Source organism: Lepisma saccharinum, chromosome 27 (genome assembly GCF_977018435.1).
Source record: "Lepisma saccharinum chromosome 27, izLepSacc3.1, whole genome shotgun sequence".
NCBI lineage: Eukaryota > Metazoa > Arthropoda > Insecta > Zygentoma > Lepismatidae > Lepisma > Lepisma saccharinum.
In genome coordinates, this window is record NC_139255.1 from 51,142,700 (window position 1) to 51,167,870 (window position 25,171).

General features: G+C 38.8%; 1 protein-coding gene across 1 annotated transcript; it reads left to right on the forward strand.

Moving 5' to 3' along the window:
- LOC145980245 (XK-related protein 6-like) lies at positions 1–24,843 on the forward strand. Its single transcript, XM_083113256.1, has 5 exons — positions 1–115; positions 10,152–10,250; positions 11,252–11,538; positions 21,432–21,584; positions 24,374–24,843. Exons 1-5 carry the CDS (start codon positions 63–65, stop codon positions 24,841–24,843), a joined length of 1,062 nt encoding a protein of 353 aa, XP_082969382.1. The 5' UTR covers positions 1–62.
- The last annotated feature ends 328 nt before the right edge of the window (positions 24,844–25,171 follow it).

Consider the following 25,171-nt stretch of genomic DNA (forward strand, 5'->3'; position numbering starts at 1 on the left):
GTGACTGCTATCTAGCGTACAGCTATTATGCAGAGGGCCAGATAGCGTATTGTTGGTTAACAATGGGTTTCTGTTTGCTGTCAACAATTGTTGTGGGAGGAGTGAGCATCCAATGGTGAGTTGTAGTGTGAAGGCTTGGGATGAAAGTTCGCATTTTTCTGTTGCATTTGTTCTGTTAGGCTTAAGGGCATGCGATACATTCTCCACGGGACTCTTCCCAAACTCTTCCACCCGTGACAGTGTGCCAATTTAGCTCTCTTGGAGCCAAATCTGGCTCTTTGTTGCCCTCGTTCGGCTGTGAACTGGGACGCCCACCCCCGTGCACCTCTATGATGCCATCACTGGTTCCGGCCCACGTAGGACAACTGTTGTCATAATTATACATTTTGCACGTGACGTGATATTGTTATATTGGCTGCGTCGCTCCCCCCCCCCCCCCGCAGCTACTTTTTTATAGTGCCGTGTTTGACGTTAAAATTGATATAATATTGTTGTCAGGGAATTATTTTATTTAGATTTCATAACCATCAATGGATTATTGAGATGGGCGATGCTGCCGGATCTAGATGTTGAAAACTAAGAATAAATTGTTAGAAATTTAGAGTTAAGGATAATAGCAGTGCCCCTAACCCTTTGACAACTAAGATTACCTAGAGAGCACTTTATCCAGACTTCGTACATCTAGCACCTTGAAAGTCAGTTTTAAATCCATTTAATTGATTGATTGATTTAGTTTATTTTTACTTCGCGTTTTGTGCCTCTTGGCTAATTTGCGAAGATGGGGATGAGTGATGAAATGATGAAATTGATGAATGGACATTCACAAACAACCAAGCCCGAGCAGGATTCGAACCCGGACCCTTGGCGTCGCAGCACGATATGCTAACCACTCAGCCACAGGCTTAACTCCATTTAAGTTGATATTAAGTTATTTTATGCGCATCAGTTTTGGCAACACTGCCAGGAGGCAAGGAGAAAAGTATTGATCATATGGAAGTATGATTTGATTCGTTCGCTTTGGAATATAAAACTTTCGATGGAATAGAAAAATATATCAACGGGAATAAGACAGTTTGAAGATGCATTTCACAAGCGGAAAAGTCGAAACTTCCATTTGATTAGCCGTAACTTGATGTTGAAGTTGATTCCCCATAAGGAATACATGGGATTCCGAAAATTCTTTTTCATCATATTTTTCAAACATCGTGTCCAGCTTAATAATCAACATAGAAAAACGCTTCCACTTTCAACATGGAGAGAAATTCCTGCTCTTGGAAACACTCAGGGGTTATCTTTAGTAGCAGTGCCCATTTGGATGATATTTAAATAAATGCACAATTGGTGCGTAACTGTATCTCTTCCCCTTAAGTTCCTATTCGCTCTACACTATGGTAACTGTACTTGTCATTTCATTCTCTTCGTTTATTCCTGCTCGAAGGTTTTGCTCAAATTTCTCATATTTGTTGCTTCGTTTACATTTTGCTTCGTTGTTGCATCAACTTCTTGCGCAACTATTCATATTTGTCCTTAAGCACTGTGAAGTATATTCCTCTTCGGTCTTTAGACCATCATTTCCTTTAGATCTTATTTGATCTTACATTCTTATTATGTCTGTATTTCTTCTCTGTCTTTTCTCTACGGTCTCCTCATTAAAGTAGTGGAAAGGCTATCGCCTTGTAATCACAGGGTACCGGATTCGACCCCACTTAAAACTGTCGGTTCATTCGAATGCCGGTGTGGGCATGGGTGTTTGTGAGTGTTCCTTCATCAATTTAATCATATAATCACTCATCCTCATATTAGCGATCCTAAAGGTGGCAGAAGAGCGAAGTAAAATTTAAAAGAAATCAATCCATCATTGAAACAGACTCTGATAAACTTATATAAATTCCTCTAACTGCACACTACTTCCTACTATATCCGGCTCTGTGGTGAGCACGTTAAGTTAATAATTGTCATTTTTCTTATTTAGCATAGCTCTTCTGCAACTTTTGGATAACGAGGATGAAATTGGCGAAGGGACACTCACAGGAAACACCCATGCCCAGGCAGGGATTTGAACCTGCGACTCCTGGAATCGTAACTCCTTGTTCTAACCACTCCGCCACAGAGATCCGCTTGAGGATATTGCCACCGAAGTTCCCGGGATCCTGACCGTCGTGATTACCCAAAAGTGACAGAAAAGCGACGATAAACAACAGAAATACAATGCAAATATTTCCTCTTACTTAATTCGGTAACAGTATGGTATAGTGAAAACACATTTCACTCGTTTATTTCCAAATTATTTACATTTGTACTTACCTGTTATGCATAGCGGAACATTTTTGCACGTGGGATTTTTTTTTTTCACTGAAAAAAGCGTAATTTTTCACATTACAAGTATTTATTGTTCGTTGCTAATTCGCGGGCAAATCTTGACTCACGTTGTCTATCCTCAGCTGATACGCAGTGTTACCAAACTTATTAACCGAAAAATGCCGCACAAACTATTCACAGAAGGTTTCTAAGCGAAAATTGATCCACAAACTATTCACGGAAGGTTAAGTTAGGTTCAGTTAGGTTAGGCAAACAGAAAATTAAATTGAAAAAAAAAAAACGCTCGCTCGCTCATCTTGTAAAACTACCGCGTGGTTGCTACACTAACAGAGGGGGTTACATAATCGAACGCACGGAACATTTGATTCACGTAGTCGACGGTAATGGTGGCAAGAGCTGTCGTGCATCGGAGATACATTAATGCCGAAAAATACATGATTTACCGGCCGAATAAGTTGAACGAAGGGAGAAAACACTTCCACGAGCTTCCAAAAGTCTACAGAAACTCAGTTGCGTAAGTAGTTTCTCCTGTAAATTTGAAGAAATGTTTTCACTTTACCATACTGTTACCCTTAATTCCTGTCTGTCCTTGCTTCTTGTAGCTAGTTCCAGTAACCCGCTGGTTACTAATAGAGAGAAGATAGGACAGATAGACTTGGAGATGAAAGAGAAAATAGTAGTGGAATTGATAGAAATGCAGGGAGAAAACTGGAGGAATATAGACCGAGAGAAAGAGATATAGACTAGCAGAGAAAGGGTGGCATAGTAAGAGAGAAACATATACTGCATAAACAGTGAGGACGCCAAAGCGGGGGGGGGGGGGGGTGCCGTTGTCGAACGCCCACCGTACAAAAACAAGCCTGTTTCTCAGCAAACATGAAAAGCTAACTAAATAAAGGTTGTTTCAGCGAGATATGGTATTTAGGTGCATATTCAATTACTGCTTTCCTAAAATAATATTCTCGTCCCCAGCTGACATCTCAATCATTTTACTTCTTGCCCCGTCACTGTAGGAACTGGAGGATTGGACTGGAATGAATTCCATTCATAATGTAGTCGAACTTAGAAAGATTGGTAGAACGAGATAAATAGCATTGCAGAGGGATTGAGCGGAATTTTCAGATTCTTTCTGTCGCATCCCTTCAATCCCTCTTGGGAGAGCTTCGAGAGAAGTTGTTGGAATATTCCTGAACTGGAAGCTTTAGAGGGTAAAAGGTGAGAAGAAGATAGGGAGATGAGGGAGAAAGAGCGATGGAGGGAGTGATAGAGAAAGATAGATGGAGAAAGAGGAAGAGATAGATACATAGGATAGTGAGGAAAGCAGAGAGATAAAGAAAGATGTGGAGAGAGAGAGAGAGAGAGAGAGAGAGAGAGAGAGAGAGAGAGAGAGAGAGAGAGATATTGAGGAAGATTGGAATGGATATAGAGGGTAGATAATAAGGAAAAGAGAGAGACAGCTTAAGACAGTGATAGAGTAAGACAGATGAAATGAGATACAGAAAGATAGAGAGATAAAGAAAGATTTTCAGAGAGATAGAGACATGTGGAGGGAGAGATAAATAGATAATAGAGATAGATGTATAGATAGTAAGTCTACCTTTGTTCCTGACCACAGTAAATAATCATCTTTTGGGTCCTTCGATGTAGATACTTAAACATTGTTTGGTTTCATTCCTAATAAGATGTCAGAGAATTCCAAGCACATATTCAGTGAGGAATTCTTATTCAACAATATTGATTTGGCCATGGTGAAGATAACAATGCATTTCCCGAACGATAAGATAAGATCTTGTCGATATCAAAAGTTATTGATCAGAATGATTACACTTGAATTGCACTCGATTACGTCATATTTGGATCTTCGATATTCTAATCTCGAATCCTAGGGCTCAAGGGTATCATTCTACACCCTCGATTTTCCGCACATTTTAAATATTTTCGTGAAAATATTTAGTCCCTTATAACAAACAGTGTTTGTAAATAGCGCGGAAGGTAATTTCTTAGATCTACGTGCTACGAAACTTACGTTTTCCTTAAAATTAAAATTCCTTGCGTAACGTCAAAGAGGTTTTTGAGAGCTTCTATGATAGCGGATCATGGATTCATGTCACAGGTGCACGTCTGATTTTTTCTTTTTCTTCTTATGATTGACTTGTGCAATGGGAACATTTGCGATTGCGATATGATATTTGTGTGATATATTGGCGGATTGGACATTTCAGACATTGGATTTCATTTATGCGACTTCAGAAATTGGAATTAATTATTTCTTTTTGGCAACTGCAGGCCGTAAAGGGGAGGGTTGTTTTTTCTAAATGACTTGTGGGATGGGATAATTTGCGACTTCTTATTTTTATGATGGGAAGGGAGTGGAGGGTGGTATTCTGTGGAAAAGGACAACAAGGACTTCCAACGTAGAAGTTACTTAATTTTTGGACTTTGAAATTTAACTTCGTCCCGCAATTCAGTGCCTGGCCTTGGTAAAAAGAGTAAGTTACCTTCTTAGGTTTAATTTTAGCCTTCATTTTTGGTATCTTCATGTGATAATGCGGAAAAAGTGAGAAATAGTGTTGGGGGCAGGTGACTCCGTCCAATTTCTAACATACCTTTAAAAGAGACTCTATAGATAAAGGCGGGTCCGCGGTAGCGGTAGGGGTCGGTAAGTCAATTACCCCAGGGGCGGAGCCCAAAACAGGTGGGAAATTTGGACTCGACAATTTCAAACGACAATATCTCAACTTCAAACGGCTGTACATTCGTAAATACTTGTTTCCGCGCTCCAAATTTTTGTTCTTCATAATTAGCATCACATAATCTTCATAAAAAAAAACTTCCGAAATCGAGGGTGTAGAATGGGACACCGAACCCGATCTATCATCCCAAGAAGTGCACATTGATGTGGCATAGGGAATTCAGCTGCGATCGTGAGTCATGTGAAGATGAACAACGTAACGGAATACCGCCGTTGTTCAGGAAACTATCAATCGTGTGAAACAACTAGTCAACATTGATAGCACATTCAACACTAGGACACTTTCTGATATTGTTGGCATATAAAATGGTAGCATTCGTACCATTTTAACTGTCCACTTGGGATTAAAAAGAGTAAGCTGTCGTTGGGTGCCTCGATGTTCAAAAACACGACAGGCTATCCAGTCCTGTAGCTTCAAAAGCTTGCGACATCCACCTTATTCCCCAGATCTGGCCCCGATAGACTACTACCTGTTTCCTAAACTAAAGGAAGAGCTGCGTGGTAATAAATTTCACAATGATTCTGATGGCATGGACGCTGTGGTTGGGTAGCTACCGGAGCAAGACAGAACATTTTAATCTACTGGATTTGAGACGCTATTAAAACGATGGAACTCGGATTGGACTATATCGAAAAGTGATGGAAGAAATTTCGGGTCGGGTACCCTATTCTACACCCTCGAATTTTAATTTGTTTTTCTTTCATTATGAAGATTATGTGATCCTAATTGTGAATAAAAAAAAATGGATCGCGGAAAGAAGTATTTACGACTGTACAGCCGTTTAAAGTTGAGATTTTGTCGTTTGAAATTGTTGAGTCCAAATTTCCCACCGATTCCGGGCTCCGCCCCTGGGGTAATTGACGTACCGACCCCTACCGCTACCGCGGACCCGCCTTTATCTATAGAGTCCCTTTTTAAGGCTTGTTAGAAATTGGCCGGAGTCTCCTGCCCCAACACTATTTCTCACGTTTTCCGCATTGACACATGAAGATACCAAAAATTAAGGCTGAACCTAAGATGGGAACTTACCTCTATTTACCAAGGCCAGGTATTGAATTGTGGGTCGAAGTTTAATTTGTAAGTCCAAAAATGAAGTAACTCTTACGTTGGAAGTCCTTGTTGTCCGTTTCTACAGAATACCACCCTCCACTACCTTCCCATCATAAAAATAAAAAGTCGCAAATTATCCCATCCCACAAGTCATTTAGAAAAAACAACCCTCCCCTTTACGGCCTGCAGTTGCCAAAAGGAAATAATTAATTCCAATTTCTAAAGTCGCATAAATGAAATCCAATGTCTGAAATGTCCAATCCGCCAATATATCACACAAATAACATATCGCAATAGCAAATGTTCCCATTGCACAAGTCAATCATAAGAAGAAAAAGAAAAAATCAGACTTGCGCCTGTGACATCGAATCCATCATTCGCCATCATAGAAGTTCTGATAAACATTTTTGACGTTACGCAAGGAATTTTAATTTCATAAAAAACGTAAGTTTCGTAGCACGTAGATCTAAAAAATTACCTTCCGCGCTATTTGCAAACACTCTTTATTATGAGGAACTAAATATTTACAAGAAAATGTTTGAAATGTGCCTGAAATCGAGAGTGTAGAAAGGGGTACCGGAGCCGAAATTTCTCGATACCACTACCGGAAGTGGGTCAGAGCACGAACTTATTGTATGCCCCTCGTAAGTACAATATTAACAATAATTGTAGGCCTAGTACCAAGTCTAATATTAGTTTAGTTTGTTATCATTACTTAAACAATTGGGGAAATTGTTATACAGATTGCAATCAAAACATTCCTTTTTGCATTTTGAATGTATTATCTTCTATGCTGTTATCTGAGAAGGAAAAATGCATATAGATTCCAAAGAGATTTCATCTGTGTTTTGTAAGTGTATCTATTAAGTTTATCTTTCGTAAGAATGTACACATTTATACCAAATGTTTCTTCACAATTTGTATCCAATCAGCTTTTGTGTCTAACCAACCTCTTACGATATGAACAGGAGACTTTTGGTGTGTGTGTGTTACAAAAATTCATATGCAGTACGCTTGGCAAATAAACCAATTTTAATTACACTGGTCGAAATTTGAGAAAAAAACGTTCGGATGTTTTCAAATCAATTGGTGTTTCTGGAACTACTTTGAATGCTGATCACAGAAATAACATCCATTTGTTCCCATCATGTCAGAATTATTCACAATTTTACAATCAAGATTCTCATATTCGCTATTACATTGCATTTATTACATAACGCAACAAAAAAAATTCGGATGTTTCCAAAAAAGTAAATGATTCTGGAAGTATTTTCAATGCTGTTCACGGAAATAACATCCATTTTTTTTTGCATGAGGACAGGATATTTCACAATTTCACAATCAAAATTCTATTCGCCATTACATCACATTTATTAAATAACGAAACAAAATAAATTTATACAAGGGGAAATTTCTGTTGTTTCCAAATCAATAAGTGATTCTGGAAGTATTTTGAATGCTGATCACGGAAATTATATCAATTTCCACTCATTACGTAAGGATTTTTCCCTAAGTGAAGATTTTTCTCCACGTCATTAAGTTCGATCAACCCACCATATCATCATCATCATATGGTCATCATCATTCTTATTGGGTAGGGTGGGGTGTAAGTAACGTCCCGTAGGATTCGGCTATTCTATTGAAGGGTGGTGCGTGCGTTGTTTGGTTATTTGGGATGAATTGTTTATTGTACTTACCTCGTATGTACCATTAATTTCATTGTATTTATCCTTGCCCATCTCATTCATGTATTTCATGTAATTTCTTGAACCCACCATATTATAACATTGTGGATTAAACATCTTGTGGCGGATTTCGAAAATATATTATGTAAATAAAGTCAATATAATGTTCATTTTAATGTATGATGTGAAGATGAAAGGTCTATTAAATGCACACAATTTTTACATGCATTCATGGTACAAAATTGGGAGGGTTTGTATTGTAGAAAATCAAAATTTTATTACCATCAAAACAGAGCCATCTAGGGGAAAATGGGGTAGCCCCGGACATGTTCACACAGTGATGTGCTTCTTGGTAAGAAGATGCAAAATTGTTTTAAAACAAGCCTGAAATATTTATTTGGAATGTGATCTTTATTGACAAAGCAAAGTTATCGAAAGAAATGCAAAAAGAAGTACATAAACAAATGACAATACAGATCGCTACATTTTACATATTTTCAGATATTGGCGTGTACCACCGGACACTTAAGATAATTGAAAAAAATCATATTCTACACTTGGAAGGAACAATAAGAACACCTACCCAGGAAGTTTACAGTGATCACATGTGTAATGGATATCAGTTGATTCGATATCGGTGCAGTTGTCATGGGCCCAGCCATCGCAGGATTGACACTGAATCCAGCCTTCATTGAACGTTTCACCGCAAATGATGCATTCAGTTGTGCTATCCTGTTCGTCTGGTCGTATGTCCTCTTTGTTATTGTCACAAGCAAGCTGATCGTGGCCCATTAGCTTCTTGCGTCCTTTCTTTGCTAGTACATGTGTTGAGGTCTCCTTTCTTTCAAGTTGCTTCTTATATGGTGAAGATAGTATCTCACTCACTGCAGTTCTTCTTGTTCGTGACGCTAAACGTCCCTTACGATTTTCTGGTAATGGTGATAACTTTTCAATGATGGAGAGCCCTTTGCTAGTTGATGGACGAGGAGATTCAGGTTCCTCGGTGACATGTAGAGAACGTGGATCCACTGCAGACGACGGAGAAGAAGCAGCCCCCGTTGCCTCCACCGCTGCTGAAGTTGAAGGTTCTGGGTCTTCACAGGTTTGCGGAGTGTAACATCTTTCAACGCGAGTCACGTTTGCGGGCAGGTAGTCAATGTCTGTGAATATATTACGGTTGAATGGATATATTCCAGTGCACGAAAATCCATTGAGAGCAATGTCCATGCGACACACCTTACGGTATGCCTCTGCAACAAGGTGTGCTACATCATAAACGGTTATCTTTACTCCAGCATTCTTGCGCATCCACATCGAACAAACTTCATTGTATGCTCCTTTAAACGGTTTCATAAAGACCTGTCAAGGGGCTGAGTCTTGTGCGTGGTATGTGGAGGAGTACTGAGCATATGAATACTGTGATCCCTCGCATATTGGATCACTTTCCAATCCTTATGACTGCAATGTCCGTCAACAAGTAGCAGAACTGGAACGCTATCACACAGTTTCAAGAACGCCTACATTTTGTCCGGTGTTACCCTCCAATTGACTGTCCGGCGCTACCCGACACGTACCATTCGACAATAACATGCCTCATACTATCACACAGTCAAATATATAATTGCGGTTTCACACACGATTTGTTCAAACCGTAACCAGTACACTGACAACCATTTGTGTTTCGTTTACTTACCTTTATAATAGCAATGACCTGCCTTAAGTTACTTCGGGACGAACATCGCATACGCAGAAACAGAGCGGCTTGCAGTACGTCCGCTATTCTTCACCGACCAACTCCTACCATAATATAATAATAATAATAATAATAATATCGTCTTTATGCACGTGCAGGGTAGAACAAAGTCCTTTCTTTTTCTGCTGATACAGTATTGCTAGCTCATACCGCAGTTTCGGAACTCACACTGTCCGATGGTACCCGATGTCCGGGGCTACCCGATTTTACCCTATTGAGAAAATAATGGAAATACACATTTTATTGTGAACAATCCTGACGTGATGGGAAAAAATGGATTTCATTTATGAACTCGGCATGCTGAAATTATTCAAAGACAACAAACATCTGCAAGACATCGAAACCCACGTCGACCACTGTTAATTTTGCATCACATGATAAAGTTGTTTTTATCCTTATGCGAAGTTACGGCGAAAGAGAATAGATTTGCTAGAAACAACTGGTAAATTTCCACGTAGTTGTAGCTAATATTGCACGAAACTAAAATTTTCTAAAATATATTCACGTGTGAATGTATTATCTGTTTATCTAAAAGTGAGGTTATTAGTATTAATGAAATATTACTAAAATGTTTTTTTCTTATTCCTTCAGGTATATTCGTGACGAGAAAGATGACTGCACGTGTACTAGAGTTTTAACGTGGATTGTTCGAGTCGTGGGTCTGGTTTTCAACCTTCATCCATCCTTCAGGTAAAGAAACAATGAAAATTAATGGAGATTTTTCAGGGTTTGGAAATAACTTGTTACCGTCTCTATCTAACCTTTATACTCTCCTCCGTTCTTCGTTTGTTTTTTGTGTCTTTCTTTGCTCGCCCCTGTTGTCTATCTTACTACCTCTTCTCTCTTTTACTTCGTTTATCTTTTTGTATCTTTATTCCATCATTTCTCTCCTTCTCGAGCTCCCAATGTGTTTCTCCCTATCTCTCTTTCTACAGACATGAACGTATCATAAGCAGATATTGAGCACAGGTAGCAAACCACTTTCAAGAAGTTCTTTCACTCAACGCTGAGAGGCGCCACTCGCACGTTTGCTTCTAGCTGCTGAAGAAATGGTTTGCAAGTTTCAACCCAAGATATCCATTTCAACTCACTGGCGAAGCTTGATGTCACCAGAGCCAGTGTCCCGGATCAAGATTCGTCGAATCGTAGTCTTCCTCGCTTGGGGGAAGAAACTCTTCACAGACCTTGGCCGCGATGTACCTAGTATGTTTGCGAACAAACTGACACGAGGGCTTGGGAATTGAAAAAAATCATAGCTAAGGGTTGAGGGATCTGCTTCTATATCTTTTTCGTCTCCTTATGTATCTCTGCCTCTGTCTTTCTCTCTTTCTTCCCCTGTGTATCTTTTTGTCCATTTCTTCTTTTTCTTCTGCCTCTCCCTCTCTCTGTGTATTTTTTTCTCTCTCTCACTTTTTGACTGTCTCTATCTATCTCTCTGCCTCTCTTTGCACATGAAGAACCATGCCCAGGCCGGAATTTGAACCCGGAACCCCTGGGGTCACAGCGCGTTGTGATAATCACTCCGCTACGGAGGGCGGCTACATCCAGAGAGTCACGCTGAGATGTACCGAATGAAAACAAAAAGGTTCATGGTATTGACAGCACTGCGGTAACTTGTACGGTTGGAACGTCATGATTCACTGAATTGGAAGCGGGTCTTTATGCACATCCTATACTTTCTTTATTTTCAGGAAAGGAAGAATCATCATGGATACCCTGAAATTCATGAATTCTAAGAGTGACAATGCCCAGGAACAAAAGGAATTGCTCCGTAAGATTGAAAACGATAAGGCGAACACAAGCTACCTAGGTCTCATAGAGAGTTTCACGGAATCAGCCCCACAGCTCATTCTTCAGTTGACCATCAAAGGAATCGCAGGTAGCGCCACGAATGGAGACACAGATGGCGCCACGAATGGAGCCACAGATGGAGTCACATATGGAATCATAGGTGGAGCCACGAATGCAGATACTACATGTAATTATTATGTTTACATTTAACCTTTATGGGATGATTTTTTACGCTGTCAACACTGCCCGGAAGGAAAATTTTATCGTCGGGACCTGAAGCTGAATTTCCTTCTCTGGTAAAAGAGTACGCTGTTGTGAAGTGGCTTTGATGGGGGGAAATAGGGGGGGAATGAGGGGAAGAGTGGAGAGCGCCACTATTGCCCCCGCTCTATGATAAACCTTATCTACAAAAGAGCAGGCAATACACTGTCCTTGTCCCTAGTTTTGGAACCTTGGCCCCCCGGGTTTTGGAACTCAATCGCCGCCACAGTATAAAATTTATGAATACATAAAGAATAACGACAACCTGAGTCTCCACCTTGTGTGTAAACATTTAAGGTCAAATCAAAACAGTAGAATTGGAAATACTTCCCGGCTGTTTTCATCGATTTTCTGTCATTTTTAATTATGATTAATGGCTTTCTTTTTCATTATCGAGGGTGACGCTATTGTTAATTAATCAAGCGCCACGTATCGGGGGTGGAGGAGGAGATGAGTCATCGATGACTCATGCACACGTGTGAGTTTGGATTTAATGGTTTTCCATTAATGTACAAAAGACACTATTACGGAGTTCGTCTTTTACTCTAACCTAACCCTATTGTAGTACTTTATATATGTGTTTCAGCCGGATATGAGTCACGGATGATTTATACAGACGTGGAGCTTGGTTTTAATGGTTTTCCATTAGTGCATAATAGATACTATTATGGTACCCGGTGCCGCCCCATACTAACCCAAGGAACTCAGTTCCGGCCTATTCTAAGCCAGTTTATTCTTTTCTTATAAGCGTTACGCCCGGATATGAGACAAGGCTGATTCAGGCACTCGTGGGAACTTGAAGTTAATGCGTTTTCAGGACACGTTTTTCGCTATTCTAATCCAATTTTTGCCTATTTATGTGTGGTTTGCAGACGCCGTTGACGTCAAGACCGGCCATTTTGACATCGGTGCTGGAATATTAGGTATAATTAAGGATCTTGATTTATCCGGATTCAACCGGCCCCGATGCGATCTGGGGTAGAAGATATTATAACACAATGTTTGGCGTTAGCCTATGTTCGCTTTAAAGGCGAAGAAATTGAACGATGTAGCCTATATGAAAACGAAGTATACGGGCAGAATGCATGTTATTAATAGTAATTGCTCTTAAGAAAAGGGAAGAATACCTTGACCGCAAGAACCTGCTACAAGGTGGCGGACGAAATTCGCACCAGAAAAGAAGAATATTTCATCGCTTCCCCGAACGGCGAGCTATTATTGCCGGGAGAGGGTGAGAAAGGATCTCTATTGTTAGCGGCCCCCCTACGGAAACTGTATGGGATAAGGTCGCGTATCGCCAATATTTTGCGGAAGTAATTTACGCGGCTTTTTTCTTCCGCCTTTTGTAACATTGCAAAGACTATTTAACCTAAAGCGTAAGGAATTTGGCTGAACTAGTAACAATCAGTCCCAGGATCTACAGGTTAAAGTGGATGCGATCCACTATTTGCCCTTATTTCTAGGTTGCGAACCACGGACCCTTTGATTATTGCCTTATAAACAGCAGGATTCACTTAAAATTGACGAGATTTTTTACTGTTAGGGCCAATATTTCGCATTTCTCGCGTATTTTTACTCAGATAACGTTATTTGAACGATTCAAGCAAGAGTTTGCATGGCAATTTAGACACACAAACTGTGTTTCTTCAACTTTAGAAGAAAATGCAAAATATTCTACAACAATCTGCTTCATAACATAAAAAACTTCTAAGTTCCCAAAAAGTATCCAATCAATGAAAGAAAAGTGCTTGAAAAGGGAGAACTCTCTACAGTCTCGCAGAATTATAGGAAAGTAACAGCAAAACTTGGAAGATTACACCATCAATAATGCTCAATATGCATACACTTTACATGCAATCCCATGAAAAAGGCACATAGCAGACACTCATCTGAACTTGGACTCCAAAAAACAGCACTTTGGGATTACTAATACTCATAAATACTACATTGCCTGGCCTTGTTTGAATAGCGACGGTGCACACTTCATAGCAAAATATTGAAAACGTCAGATGTATGTTCGTATGAATGTGTAAAAGTGTGTGTGTGTATAAACGAGAATATATGTGTATTTAGCAGAGTGTGCTCTTACATAAATTGATAAAAAACAGCAATATAGAACCTGATAGGAAATAGTAAAAAATTAGGTTTTTAACATGACAAAGTAATTAGTTTAGTTTGTTAAAGATAAGAAACATAAGTTAATTACAAGAAATATAAATGAAATGCAATAAATATGTACAATTGTTTGGTTTGAATGTAGAGAAAATATCGAAAATTGTGCAAAACTTTGCATTATAACCAGTAAATTAAACAACGTTTGCCTTAGAATAGCACAAAATAGCATACTTATTAGATTAATAACAAACTTTCTGATGCAGTAAAGTATGGACTAGGGCTGAATGATTCAATTACTGTAAAATATTAGTCACTGATTGAAGTAAATAAAGTGCAAACAATACCATTTGTTTGTAAAATAGGGTTGTTAATTCCTCTGATAGCCGAAATATCAACTTGTACACAGTAAATTTGAGAGTTTTAGCAATATTTGTCATGAAATTGATATAAGTGTAACTTGCTAAGCGTGCCAAACACAAAATATTTAAGAAACAGTACAGTATAACCACAATTTTGAAAGCTAACAGTCCTCTAGTGTTTCTACCTAGCGTCTGTAGTGGTAAAATATATCCAGTCCTTAGGATTTTTGTCCTTCCATTCATCCCCAGCGTCGCGATTAGCCACTAAAGCAAAAAGCGAATTATTTTGCTTATTATAATTTCTACCTTTCATGCAATCACTTACACTGTAGTACTAAGTTTAGTGAATTTTGTCGTCTTCCTGATTGGTCTGTTAAAGTTAGTAATCCAATAAATATATAGCCCCAATCCCACCACTCACTGACATAAATGTTCTCCAAAAAGGAAGCTCCGGAGGCGAAAAATGACCGATTACGACCCCCCATGAAATTGTCCCAAAAAGCCGAGAAAATTAAGAAATCGCTCAATTGGCCCTTCCTTAAGGGTGAAAATACCCTTTTTTCAAGTCCTTAGCAACCGTTGCCACGGACATTTTTTTGCAGCACACATTGTTTCCTTCAATTCTTAATTGTCTAGCGAAATACATTATATTTCTCACAGATCAATAGCACACTGAAGAATGAACTCATGGTTTTGAAAAGGTGGCAGAACAAGGGTGACATCTACATAATAAGGAGTTTCAGCCCAGATACAATTACGTATATATTGTTATACTCAATGCATAAATATCTACATCGTGCTTGTTTTAACTAAATGTTTATGGGGTATAATGATATGCAATTCCTTAGAGCTTGCCGTGCCTGTTGTTGTCCATGGAAACGGACGTTGCTAGGGAACTTAAAGAAAGTTTATTTTCACCCCGGAAACTACTGTAAGGCAATTATGCTAGACTTTTCCATTTTCAAAATACGAGCATCAGAATTTATTACAGAGGCAAGGTAGGAATTTGAGGGGAATGACGGAAAACAGTTATTATCCAATTACGTTCAAAAATGTGAAAATAACAAAATACGTAAATATTGCATTTTCAATTTAGTCGCTTTTCAATTCGTTTAAGCAAAACATCCAACTACTTATCTTGAAACGGTTATTACTTACTCAGTTCATTATTAAGAAAATAGACAATAATAGTTTGAATATTTGTACCTTATTAGAGCCCATACACATAGAAAGTTACTTTCTAAACTTTTCAAACTTATACATATGTTCCCCATCATCCACTACAACATGCAGACATGTTCAAAGTCATTAAGATCTATGAAGAACCCCATCTATAACATGATTGCGCCCACAACGTGGCCGAAGCTCAGGCATGCGAGCGTACAAGACGTGGCCTTTGGCCACGTCGAAAGTACGCGAGTCCAATATATATAAAGCCTCAATCCCACCACTCACTGACATAAATGTTCTCCATGAAGGAAGCCCCGGAGGCGAAAAATGCCCGATTACGACCCCCCGTGAAATCGTCCCAAAAGGCCGAGAAAATTAAGAAATCGCTCAATCTGCCCTTCCTTAAGGGTGAAGATGCCCTTTCCTCAAGTCCTTAGCAACCGTTTCCAAGGCTTTTCTTTTTCGCTCACATTGTTTCCTTCAATTCTTAATTGTCGAGATACATTATATTTCTCACAGATCAATAGCACACAGATGAATTAACTCATGGTTTTGAAAAGGTACCTCAAACAATGGTGACATCTACATGATAAGGAGTTTCAGCCCAGATACAATTACGTATATATTGGTAAACTCAATGCGAAAATATTATCTACATCGTCGTTGTTTTAACTAAATGTTTAGAGGTATAATAACAAACAATTATTTAGAGAGTTTGCCGTGCTTGTTGTTCACAATGGAAACGGATGTTGCTAGGGAACTTACAGAAAGTTTATTTTTACCCCAAGAACTACTGTAAGGGAATTATGCTAGACTTTTCGAATTTCAACATACAAGCGTCAGAATATATTACAGAGGCAAGGTAGGAATTTTAGGGGAATGACGAAAAATTTTCTAATTACGTTTAAAAGTGTGAAAATGGCAAAAGACGTAAATATTGTTTTCTCAATTTAATGTCGCTCTTGAATTCGTTTATACAAGAACTCTAACTAACTATCTTGAAACAGTTATTGCTTACTCACTTTATTATTAAGAAAATAGACAATTTTGAATATTTTGTATATTTGTACCATATTAGAGCCCGTACACACACAGAGTTACGTTCAAAACTTTCCAAATAAGCGAAACGTATATATTGGTAAACTCAATGCGAATACATTTACATCGTGGTTGTTTTAATTAAATGTTTAGAGGTATAATAACAAACAATTATTTAGAGAGTTTGCCGTGCTTGTTGTTCACCATGGAAATGGATGTTGCTAGGGAACTTACAGAAAGTTTATTTTTACCCCAAGAACTACTGTAAGGGAATTATGCTAGACTTTTCGAATTTCAAAATACGAGAGTCAGAATTTATTACAGAGGCATGGTAGGAATTCGAGAAGAATGACAGAAAGATTGTATTTCCAATTTAGTGTCGCTATTGAATTCGTTTATGCAAAACATCCAACTAATTATCTTGATACCGTTATTACTTACTCAGTTTATTATTACGAAAATAGACAATAATATTTTGAATATTTGTACCTTATTACAGCCCATACAGACATAACGTTACTTTCTAAACTTTTCAAATTAGCAAACTTATACACTTTTTTGGCTTCATACAATAAAACATGCAGACATTTTACCCCATCTATAACATGATTACGCCCACAACGTGGCCGAAGATCACGCATGCGAGCGTACAAGACGTGGCCAAAGGCCACGTCGAAAGTACGCGAGTCCAATATATATAAAGCCCCAATCCCACCACTCACTGACATAAATGTTCTCCATGAAGGAAGCCCCGGAGGCGAAAAATGACCGATTACGACCCCCCATGAAATCGTCCCAAAAGGCCGAGAAAATTAAGAAATCGCTCAATCGGCCCTTCCTTAAGGGTGAAAATGCCCTTTCCTCAAGTCCTTAGCAACCGTTTCCAAGGCTTTTCTTTTTCGCTCACATTGTTTCCTTCAATTCTTAATTGTCGAGATACATTATATTTCTCACAGATCAATAGCACACAGATGAATGAACTCATGGTTTTGAAAAGGTGCCTGAAAGAAGGGTGACATCTTCATGATAAGGAGTTTCAGCCCAGATACAATTACGTCTATATTGTTATACTCAATGCGTAAATATCTACATCGTGCTTGTTTTAACTAAATATTTAAGGGGTATAATGACATGCAATTCCTTAGAGCTTGCCGTGCCTGTTGTTGTCCATGGAAACGGACGTTGCTAGGGAACTTAAAGAAAGTTTATTTTCACCTCGAAAACTACTGTAAGGGAATTATGCTAGACTTTTCGAATTTCAAAATACGAGCATCAGAATTTTATTACAGAGGCAAGGTAGGAATTTGAGGGGAATGACGGAAAACAGTTATTATCCAATTACGTTCAAAAATGTGAAAATAACAAAATACGTAAATATTGCATTTTCAATTTAGTCGCTATTCAATTCGTTTATGCAAAACATCCAACTACTTATCTTGAAACGGTTATTACTTACTCAGTTAATTATTAAGAAAATAGACAATAATAGTTTGAGTATTTGTACCTTATTAGAGCCCATACACACATAAAGTTACTTTCTAAACTTTTCAAATTAGCGAACTTGTACACATGTTCCCCATCATCTAATACAACATGCAGACATTTTCAAAGTCATTAAGATCATTGAGGAACCCCATTTAAAACATGATTGCGATCACAACGTGGCCGAAGGTCACGCATGCGATCGTACAAGGCGTGGCCAAAGGCCACGTCGACAATAAAGTAAAAAGTAAAGTGTTCCCCTGTGCATAGCACCATGCCATGAAGGCGTATAGGGGGTGTGGGGTTAACGCCCCACACTTTCTTGATCCGGTCGTGAGTGGGGGTGATGTGATCAACATCGCGCCCCTGACCGCCTTTACCCCCCAGGGTTTCCCCCAGGTACCCATGTTATTCGACGCTGGGCGGGCGCCGGGGCCGCTTCCACCGTTAGAAAAGTTCCCGGATTTGAACCGGCCGGGGATCGAACCCGGAACCTTTACCATGGTAGTCAGACGCGTTACCGACTGAGCCACCGCGGCCACCACGTCGACACTACGCGAGTCAATAAATATATACTTACACAGAAAAATCCTGATATAGTTGGATTCTCAAAAGTATGTACAATCAGTGTTCTTGGTACATTTAGCACCTAATATAGTATAAATTGAAGTCTAGTTAGTGTTGGGCTGTAAGATGTTCTGGTACATGTAGTTACTTAAAATAGCAAATATTTACTGTGTAACTGGTAAAGCACTCAAAAAAATCAACTTCGATTCCTCGTAGTAGTCCCTGAAAGTGATTCTTGCACGCTAATAAGGCCTTGGCGTGTGTTCCTATGTCTTCTACAAGTCTTTGTAAAGTTCATATTGGCCTGTGATTAACCATTCAACAAGCTTTAGAGCCTAAGCTTTAAGCTTCATTCAGTGGAATTTAGTAAAACATAAAAATAAACAATATTAATAAACATCCAGTTATAGTACTCTTGGTAAAGGGGTTTCAGTTCTCAGGCATATAATAATTTGAGTAACAGTAAAAGCTTGGCCTCTTATAAGTGCAAAAAGTACAAATATTAAACATTTCGTACAGTTTATCTAGTAAGCAAAAGCAAAAAATACATTAACTGCGCAACATACTTAAAAATTAAGCAAGCCGTGATATTCTCGTGGCACATAATAAGTCTCAAATATACTCAAAAATACTCTGACGTAAGGTTGACGGTTATCTGAGATCAAAATTTTCAAGCTTTCTCTCATGCATAAAGTGGCTCTAGGAAACACTAGGCCTTAATGAAATGGAAAAATAGAGTAAAAAACACTTGGAGAGTCGTGCTGAACACATCATATGAGAACAAAATATATGGAACCCTACTCATATATTTAGGAAACAATACCAACCCTAACAGTAAAAATATACCGATGAAACTCTAAAATAAACAAACTTTCCTCCGAAGCAAACCAAAAATAGCTTAGTGTAAGTCAATAAACCCTAACAAAAACAACATTCAACAACTACATAGAAAACAATAATAATAATAAAAGTAATAATAAAGGTTGTGGCTAAAGTTTTACTTAAAAGTACTTCTTCCTTAGTGATTAGAGAATTTTTTAAAATAAAGAACAAAACTCAAAGTTAAAAATTAATAAATATAAGATACAAAAGGTAATAAATAGAAAAATTAATAAAAGAAGCTGAAAAAATACCTTTGCGAGTATAAACTGCAATAAAAAAATGTAGCCTGAATAGATGAAATTGTGATATTAGAGTAAAAAATAAGCCTAACTTGTAAATAATAAGTTAAAGGTTGAAAAAAATCTCTTTGTAAGTGCAAAATGTTATAAACACTCCTGCCAGAATAGCTTAAAATGTATTATTTGAGTAAAAAATGGAAATAAACTTTTAAAATAACAAGTTAAAAGTTGAAAAAATGTCTTTGTGACTCCAAAATTTAATAAAAAATGTAGCCTGAATAGATGAAATTGACACATTAGAGTAAAAAATAAACCTAAACTTCAGCTTAAGTTGAAGAAACACAGTTTGTGTGTCTAAATTGCCATGCAAACTCTTGCTTGAATCGTTCAAATAACGTTTTCTGAGTAAAAATACGCGAGAAATGCGAAATATTGGCCCTAACAGTAAAACATCTCGTCAATTTTAAGTGAATCCTGCTGTTTATAAGGCAATAATCAAAGGGTCCGTGGTTCGCAACCTAGAAATAAGGGCAAATAGTGGATCGCATCCACTTTAACCTGTAGATCCTGGGACTGATTGTTACTAGTTCAGCCAAATTCCTTACGCTTTAGGTCAAATAGTCTTTGCAATGTTACAAAAGGCGGAAGAAAAAAGCCACGTAAATTACTTCCGCAAAATAAAATTGGAACCTCAAAAAAATCAATACAAACGTGTTAAAATATTGGCGATACGCGACCTTATCCCATACAGTTCCCGAAGGGGGGCCGCTAACACCCTCTCCCGGCAATAATAGCTCGCCGTTCGGGGAGGCGGTGAAATATTCTTCTTTTCTGGTGCGAATTTCGTCCGCCACCTTGTAGCAGGTTCTTGCGGTCAAGGAATTCTTTCCTTTTTTTAAGAGCAATTATTTTTAATAACATGCATTCTGGCCGTATACTTCGTTTTCATATAGGCTACATCGTTCAATTTCTTCGCCTTTAAAGCGAACATAGGCTAAAGCCAAACATTGTGTTATAATATCTTCTACCCCAGATCGCATTGAGGTCGGTTGAATCCGGATAAATCCAGATCCTTAATTATACCTAATAATCCAGCACCAATGTCAAAATGGCCGGTCTTGACGTCAACGGCGTCTGCAAACCACACATAAATAGGCAAAAATTGGATTAGAATAGCGAAAAACGTGTCCTGAAAACGCATTAACTTCAAGATCCCACGAGTGCCTGAATCAGCCTTGAATCATATCCGGGCGTAACGGGTATAAGAAAAGAATAAACTGGCTTAGAATAGGCCGGAACTGAGTTCCTTGGGTTAGAATAGAGCGACACCGGGTACCATAATAGTATCTATTATGCACTAATGGAAAACCATTAAAACTAAGCTCCACGTCTGTATAAATCATCCGTGACTCATATCTGGCTGAAACACATATATAAAGTACAACAATAGGGTTAGGTTAGAGTAAAAGACGAACTCCATAATAGTGTCTTTTGTACATTAATGGAAAACCATTAAATCCAAACTCCCACGTGGGCATGAGGCATCCATGACTCATATCCGGCAGTAACGCCTATATAAAGTACAACAATAGGGTTAGGTTAGGGTAAAAACGGATTACATAATAGTATTTTTTGTGCACTATTGGAAAACTATTAATTCCAAACTCACACGTGTGCATGAGTCATCGATGACTCATCTCCTCCTCCACCCCCGACACGTGGCGCTTGATTAATTAACAATAGCGTCACCCTTGATAATGAATAAAAAAGCCATTAATCATAATTAAAAATGACAGAAAACCGATGAAAACAGCCGGGAAGTATTTCCAATTCTACTCAAAACTTTCATATGATTCGTTTAGAGAATACATAAGGTTAGAGTTTGAAAATGTTGCTCCCGTAACTATGCATCTGTCCGGCAACGAGTTTCATATGTGTTTGTAACCAGCTTTCTCCTTGTGCTGCAGTGATTCTACAATGGATCAAGATATCCATCGCAATTATCAAGTTGGCCTGGAACGTCACTTCGTATCACGGTAGCACTAGGAGTGCTCGTGCCTTCCCACAGATGTCATCAGCTGGAAAAGTTCTTCACTTCTTGTGGCACGCTATGGAAATTGGTAAGTCGAATGGGCGAGAGAGGATGTCCAGAACAAATGGTTTTAAAACTTGTTTATAATAATTATTAATAATAATAATAAAGAGGCAAACAATGAGAGAGATAATTACGAAAAGGAACAGGGAAATAAAAAAGTTAAGAGACAGAAACATAGGGAAATTGAAAAGGTAAGAGACAGAGGAATACGGAAATAAAAAAGTCAAGAGACAGATAAATAGGGAAATAGAAAATGTAAGATACAGAGAAATAGGGAAATAGAAAAGCTAAGAGACAGAGTAATAAAAAGACGGAGAAGAAGATAAAAACAAACAGAGAAAGAATGAATCAGAAACAGTGGAAGATAGAGAAAAAGAAAGGTAGAAGGATATAGGTATATAAAGAAAAGGGGAAGATACAAAAACATAGAAACACAGAAGAAGAGAGAGAAAGAGATAGAAAGAAGGAATGAGAAACAGAAAGAGGAGGTTAGGAAAGATGAATAAATAGATAGAAAGCGGTGGAAAGAAAATGCACAGCACTTTTACATTCATAAACTGTTATCCTGTTCAATGTTCAGTTACACTTTCTGTTAACTCTGTCAGTTGGAGAAAATCGCCAGTCTTAACCAGCACCGGGTAGTTCAATGTGAAAGTAAGAAGCAGTTGACTAACCCCAACATCGCATTTCAAAATAGCGAGTTGGCAATGGTGAAGAACGGGAATGCTAGGAAATCGATCTGCGCGCAATCTCTTAGTAGTTTCATACCAAATCGATTGGCACACAGTCTGGTGTTTAAATGTAGAACTGCAAGCACACATGCAGCTTGTAGATTGACATATCGTCCATTGAGAATGCAAATGTTGTATCTCCAAATTGTACACAAATAGATATATTTTGACTGTGGTGTATTTAGAATGGAATTGTTTCATTTCTGGTATCGTCTGATGCCTACATACAACCAATATTGATATATTGAGCATACTTTTGGTTAATTTGCAGAATTTGGAAACACCACGAGAGTGCAAACGCCAACAGCCAATGAAACCTTACGACACAACCGCCATCCGAGTATGAGAGAAACCACTTATATTCTAACCTCAGTCACTTGTGGGAGCTGCTTAGCAGTAGTAAGGGTCTTCGGTTCTTACTTGTGTTGTTAACAGACACAAATTTTGAATAATAGTGGAATCCAAGTAGTTGATTAATTTCCCAAAATATGAATTATCTATTTTACTTTACTACGAAATGAGAAATTCATAATGAAATTGTTTCATCTCCATCTCGGTTGCAGAATGTAGTGTCCTATGTAGAAATCTCAAATCAAAGCTAGTGTTGCGTACAATTGTTCTATCTGAAATTTCAATACTTCATTGAAATGCAAACTTTCAGCGTAATGGTGACAAACGTTCAACAAATATACGCGGGGGTATCAAAAAGTTCGTGCAATCACCTGGAAGGAAACGACTTTGGACAAGTACAAAATCATGGTGGTATTAGTCCTTCTCGCCATGGTTGGTGACACATTTCTGCCAGCGGCCTTTCACCTTGCGTAAGCCGTTTTTATAGAACACTGCATTTTAGGCCTGAATCCACGGTTCCACCTCAGAAATGACACCATCCCTCGTGTCAAAGTGACTTCCTTTTAGTGGACGCTTCTTTTCCGGAAAGAGGAAAAAGTCAGTCGGTGCCAGGTCTAGGGAATATGGAGGGTAGGGCAAAATTTCGTATCCTAATTGAACTGTTTTCGAAATGGATGTATGAGCAGAATGGGCTGGTGCGTTGTCTGCCAATAGCAGCAATCCTTTTGTGAGCTTTCCTAGCCTTTTCAGCTTCAAGTTTTGACGGAACCGAGCTAGGAGATCACAATAATAGTCACTTGTGATTGTATGAGCCTGTGGCAGGTAGTCCTTCAGGATGACTCCCTCACAGTCCCAGACAACGGACAGCATCACCTTAGCGGCTGACGTTTGCACTCTTGCCTTTTTGGGGGGCGGTGGGGGCTGAGTTTCCACTGCTTACTCATCTCCTTTGTTTCTGGGTCATAAAGGTAGATCCAGCTTTCGTCCATTGTAACCAGTCTGCAAAAATCCTCTTCATCCAGCTTACAGCGGCCTAACATCTCTACTGCTTCCTCTCTAGTCCCCTTCTGGAAAGGGGTGAGCAATCGTGGCACCCACCGTGCCGACACTTTATGAAGGTGCAGCTGGTGATTGATGATTTTCCAGATGTTCCCATAACTAACACCGATTACAGCCATCACACTTTCAATGGTGATCCTCCTGTCTCCCATTATCATCTTCTCCACTTTCTCCATCAATGTGGCATCATTTATGAAGGACGGTCTCCCTGTCCTAGGGGCATCGGAAATTACCATGTGACAGGTTTGGAACTACCGTTTCCACTTGAAAACCATCTAATCTCATAGGATAGGATTTCCTCCCCATACACGCTTTAATCTCATCGTGAATTTACTTCGTTGCTTTCAACTGGAGATGCAGGAATTTGATGACGCTCTGTGCCTCAATTTTGTCAATCATGACACCTTCCTTTATTCACCTGTTAAAAAAGGATAGCAATAAACATCCAAAACAGACAAAAATTTGTGTGCTTAACCTAGAGGGGCCATTGTACAATACACATATCCGAGCGGGTTTCTAGTTTGTTTCCTTCCAGGAGATTGACGAACTTTTTGATACCCCCTCGTATCATGTCAAATTTTAAAGGCTTCTCATCAAAAAATGAAAAATTGGTCATAGACCATTTACAGTCTCAGTGGACGATATCTCATAAACCTTTCCTCTTCTGTTGTAGTTTCGCGCATCACCATCTTATGGATGTTCGCGGAGAAATTCCAGACCTACGTTCTCGTTCTGATCGTCGTCCATTGGTGCGTCATGATGATCTGGCTGTTCGGACTGAACGAGCCACTCGAGAAGGAAACGGAGGACACGGACTGGTGCAAAGTAGCGGAGGACATCGTCACCAAGTTATCAGCCTCTTTCATCTACAACTTCACCTTAGTAATACTCACAGACGGTCCTACCAAGAGACACTACGTACCTTACTACATCTTAGTGATCTTCGAGAACGCTGGAATCCTGTCCGTAATCTGGGCAATGAACATTGACTCCGCGCCCGTCGAGTTGTACGTCAAGACGGTTATCCAACTGTCCTCCTTCCTTCTGAGTCTACTCTTTATGGTAATATACTACGGTTTCTTCCACCACAAAACTAGTATTTTCAAGATTCTTGGACTGACAAAAACAGAATCTAGAGCCTGATGTTTTGCTTTTTTTACATTTTAATAAATTACAACGTAAAGCTTTATTTCCTTCTCTTCAGATGTGATATTTTTTACTCCTTTTTTTAGTACAGTGTGTTCGAAAAGTAACCATTCATTTTTCTTCATCACAAAATATATTGAAGTTTTAAGGGGTAAATTTCTCAATAAGCACCAACCTGGAAAGCTTCATTATGTCACTTTTCTGCCATTTTGACTAACAGCGATGATGATAATGTCACTTACGAAGGGGCACTCAAAGAGCACCCAGCATGGGGTTCGCACTCTTGACCCCTGGCGTCGTAGCGTGCTGTGCTAACCACTCTGCC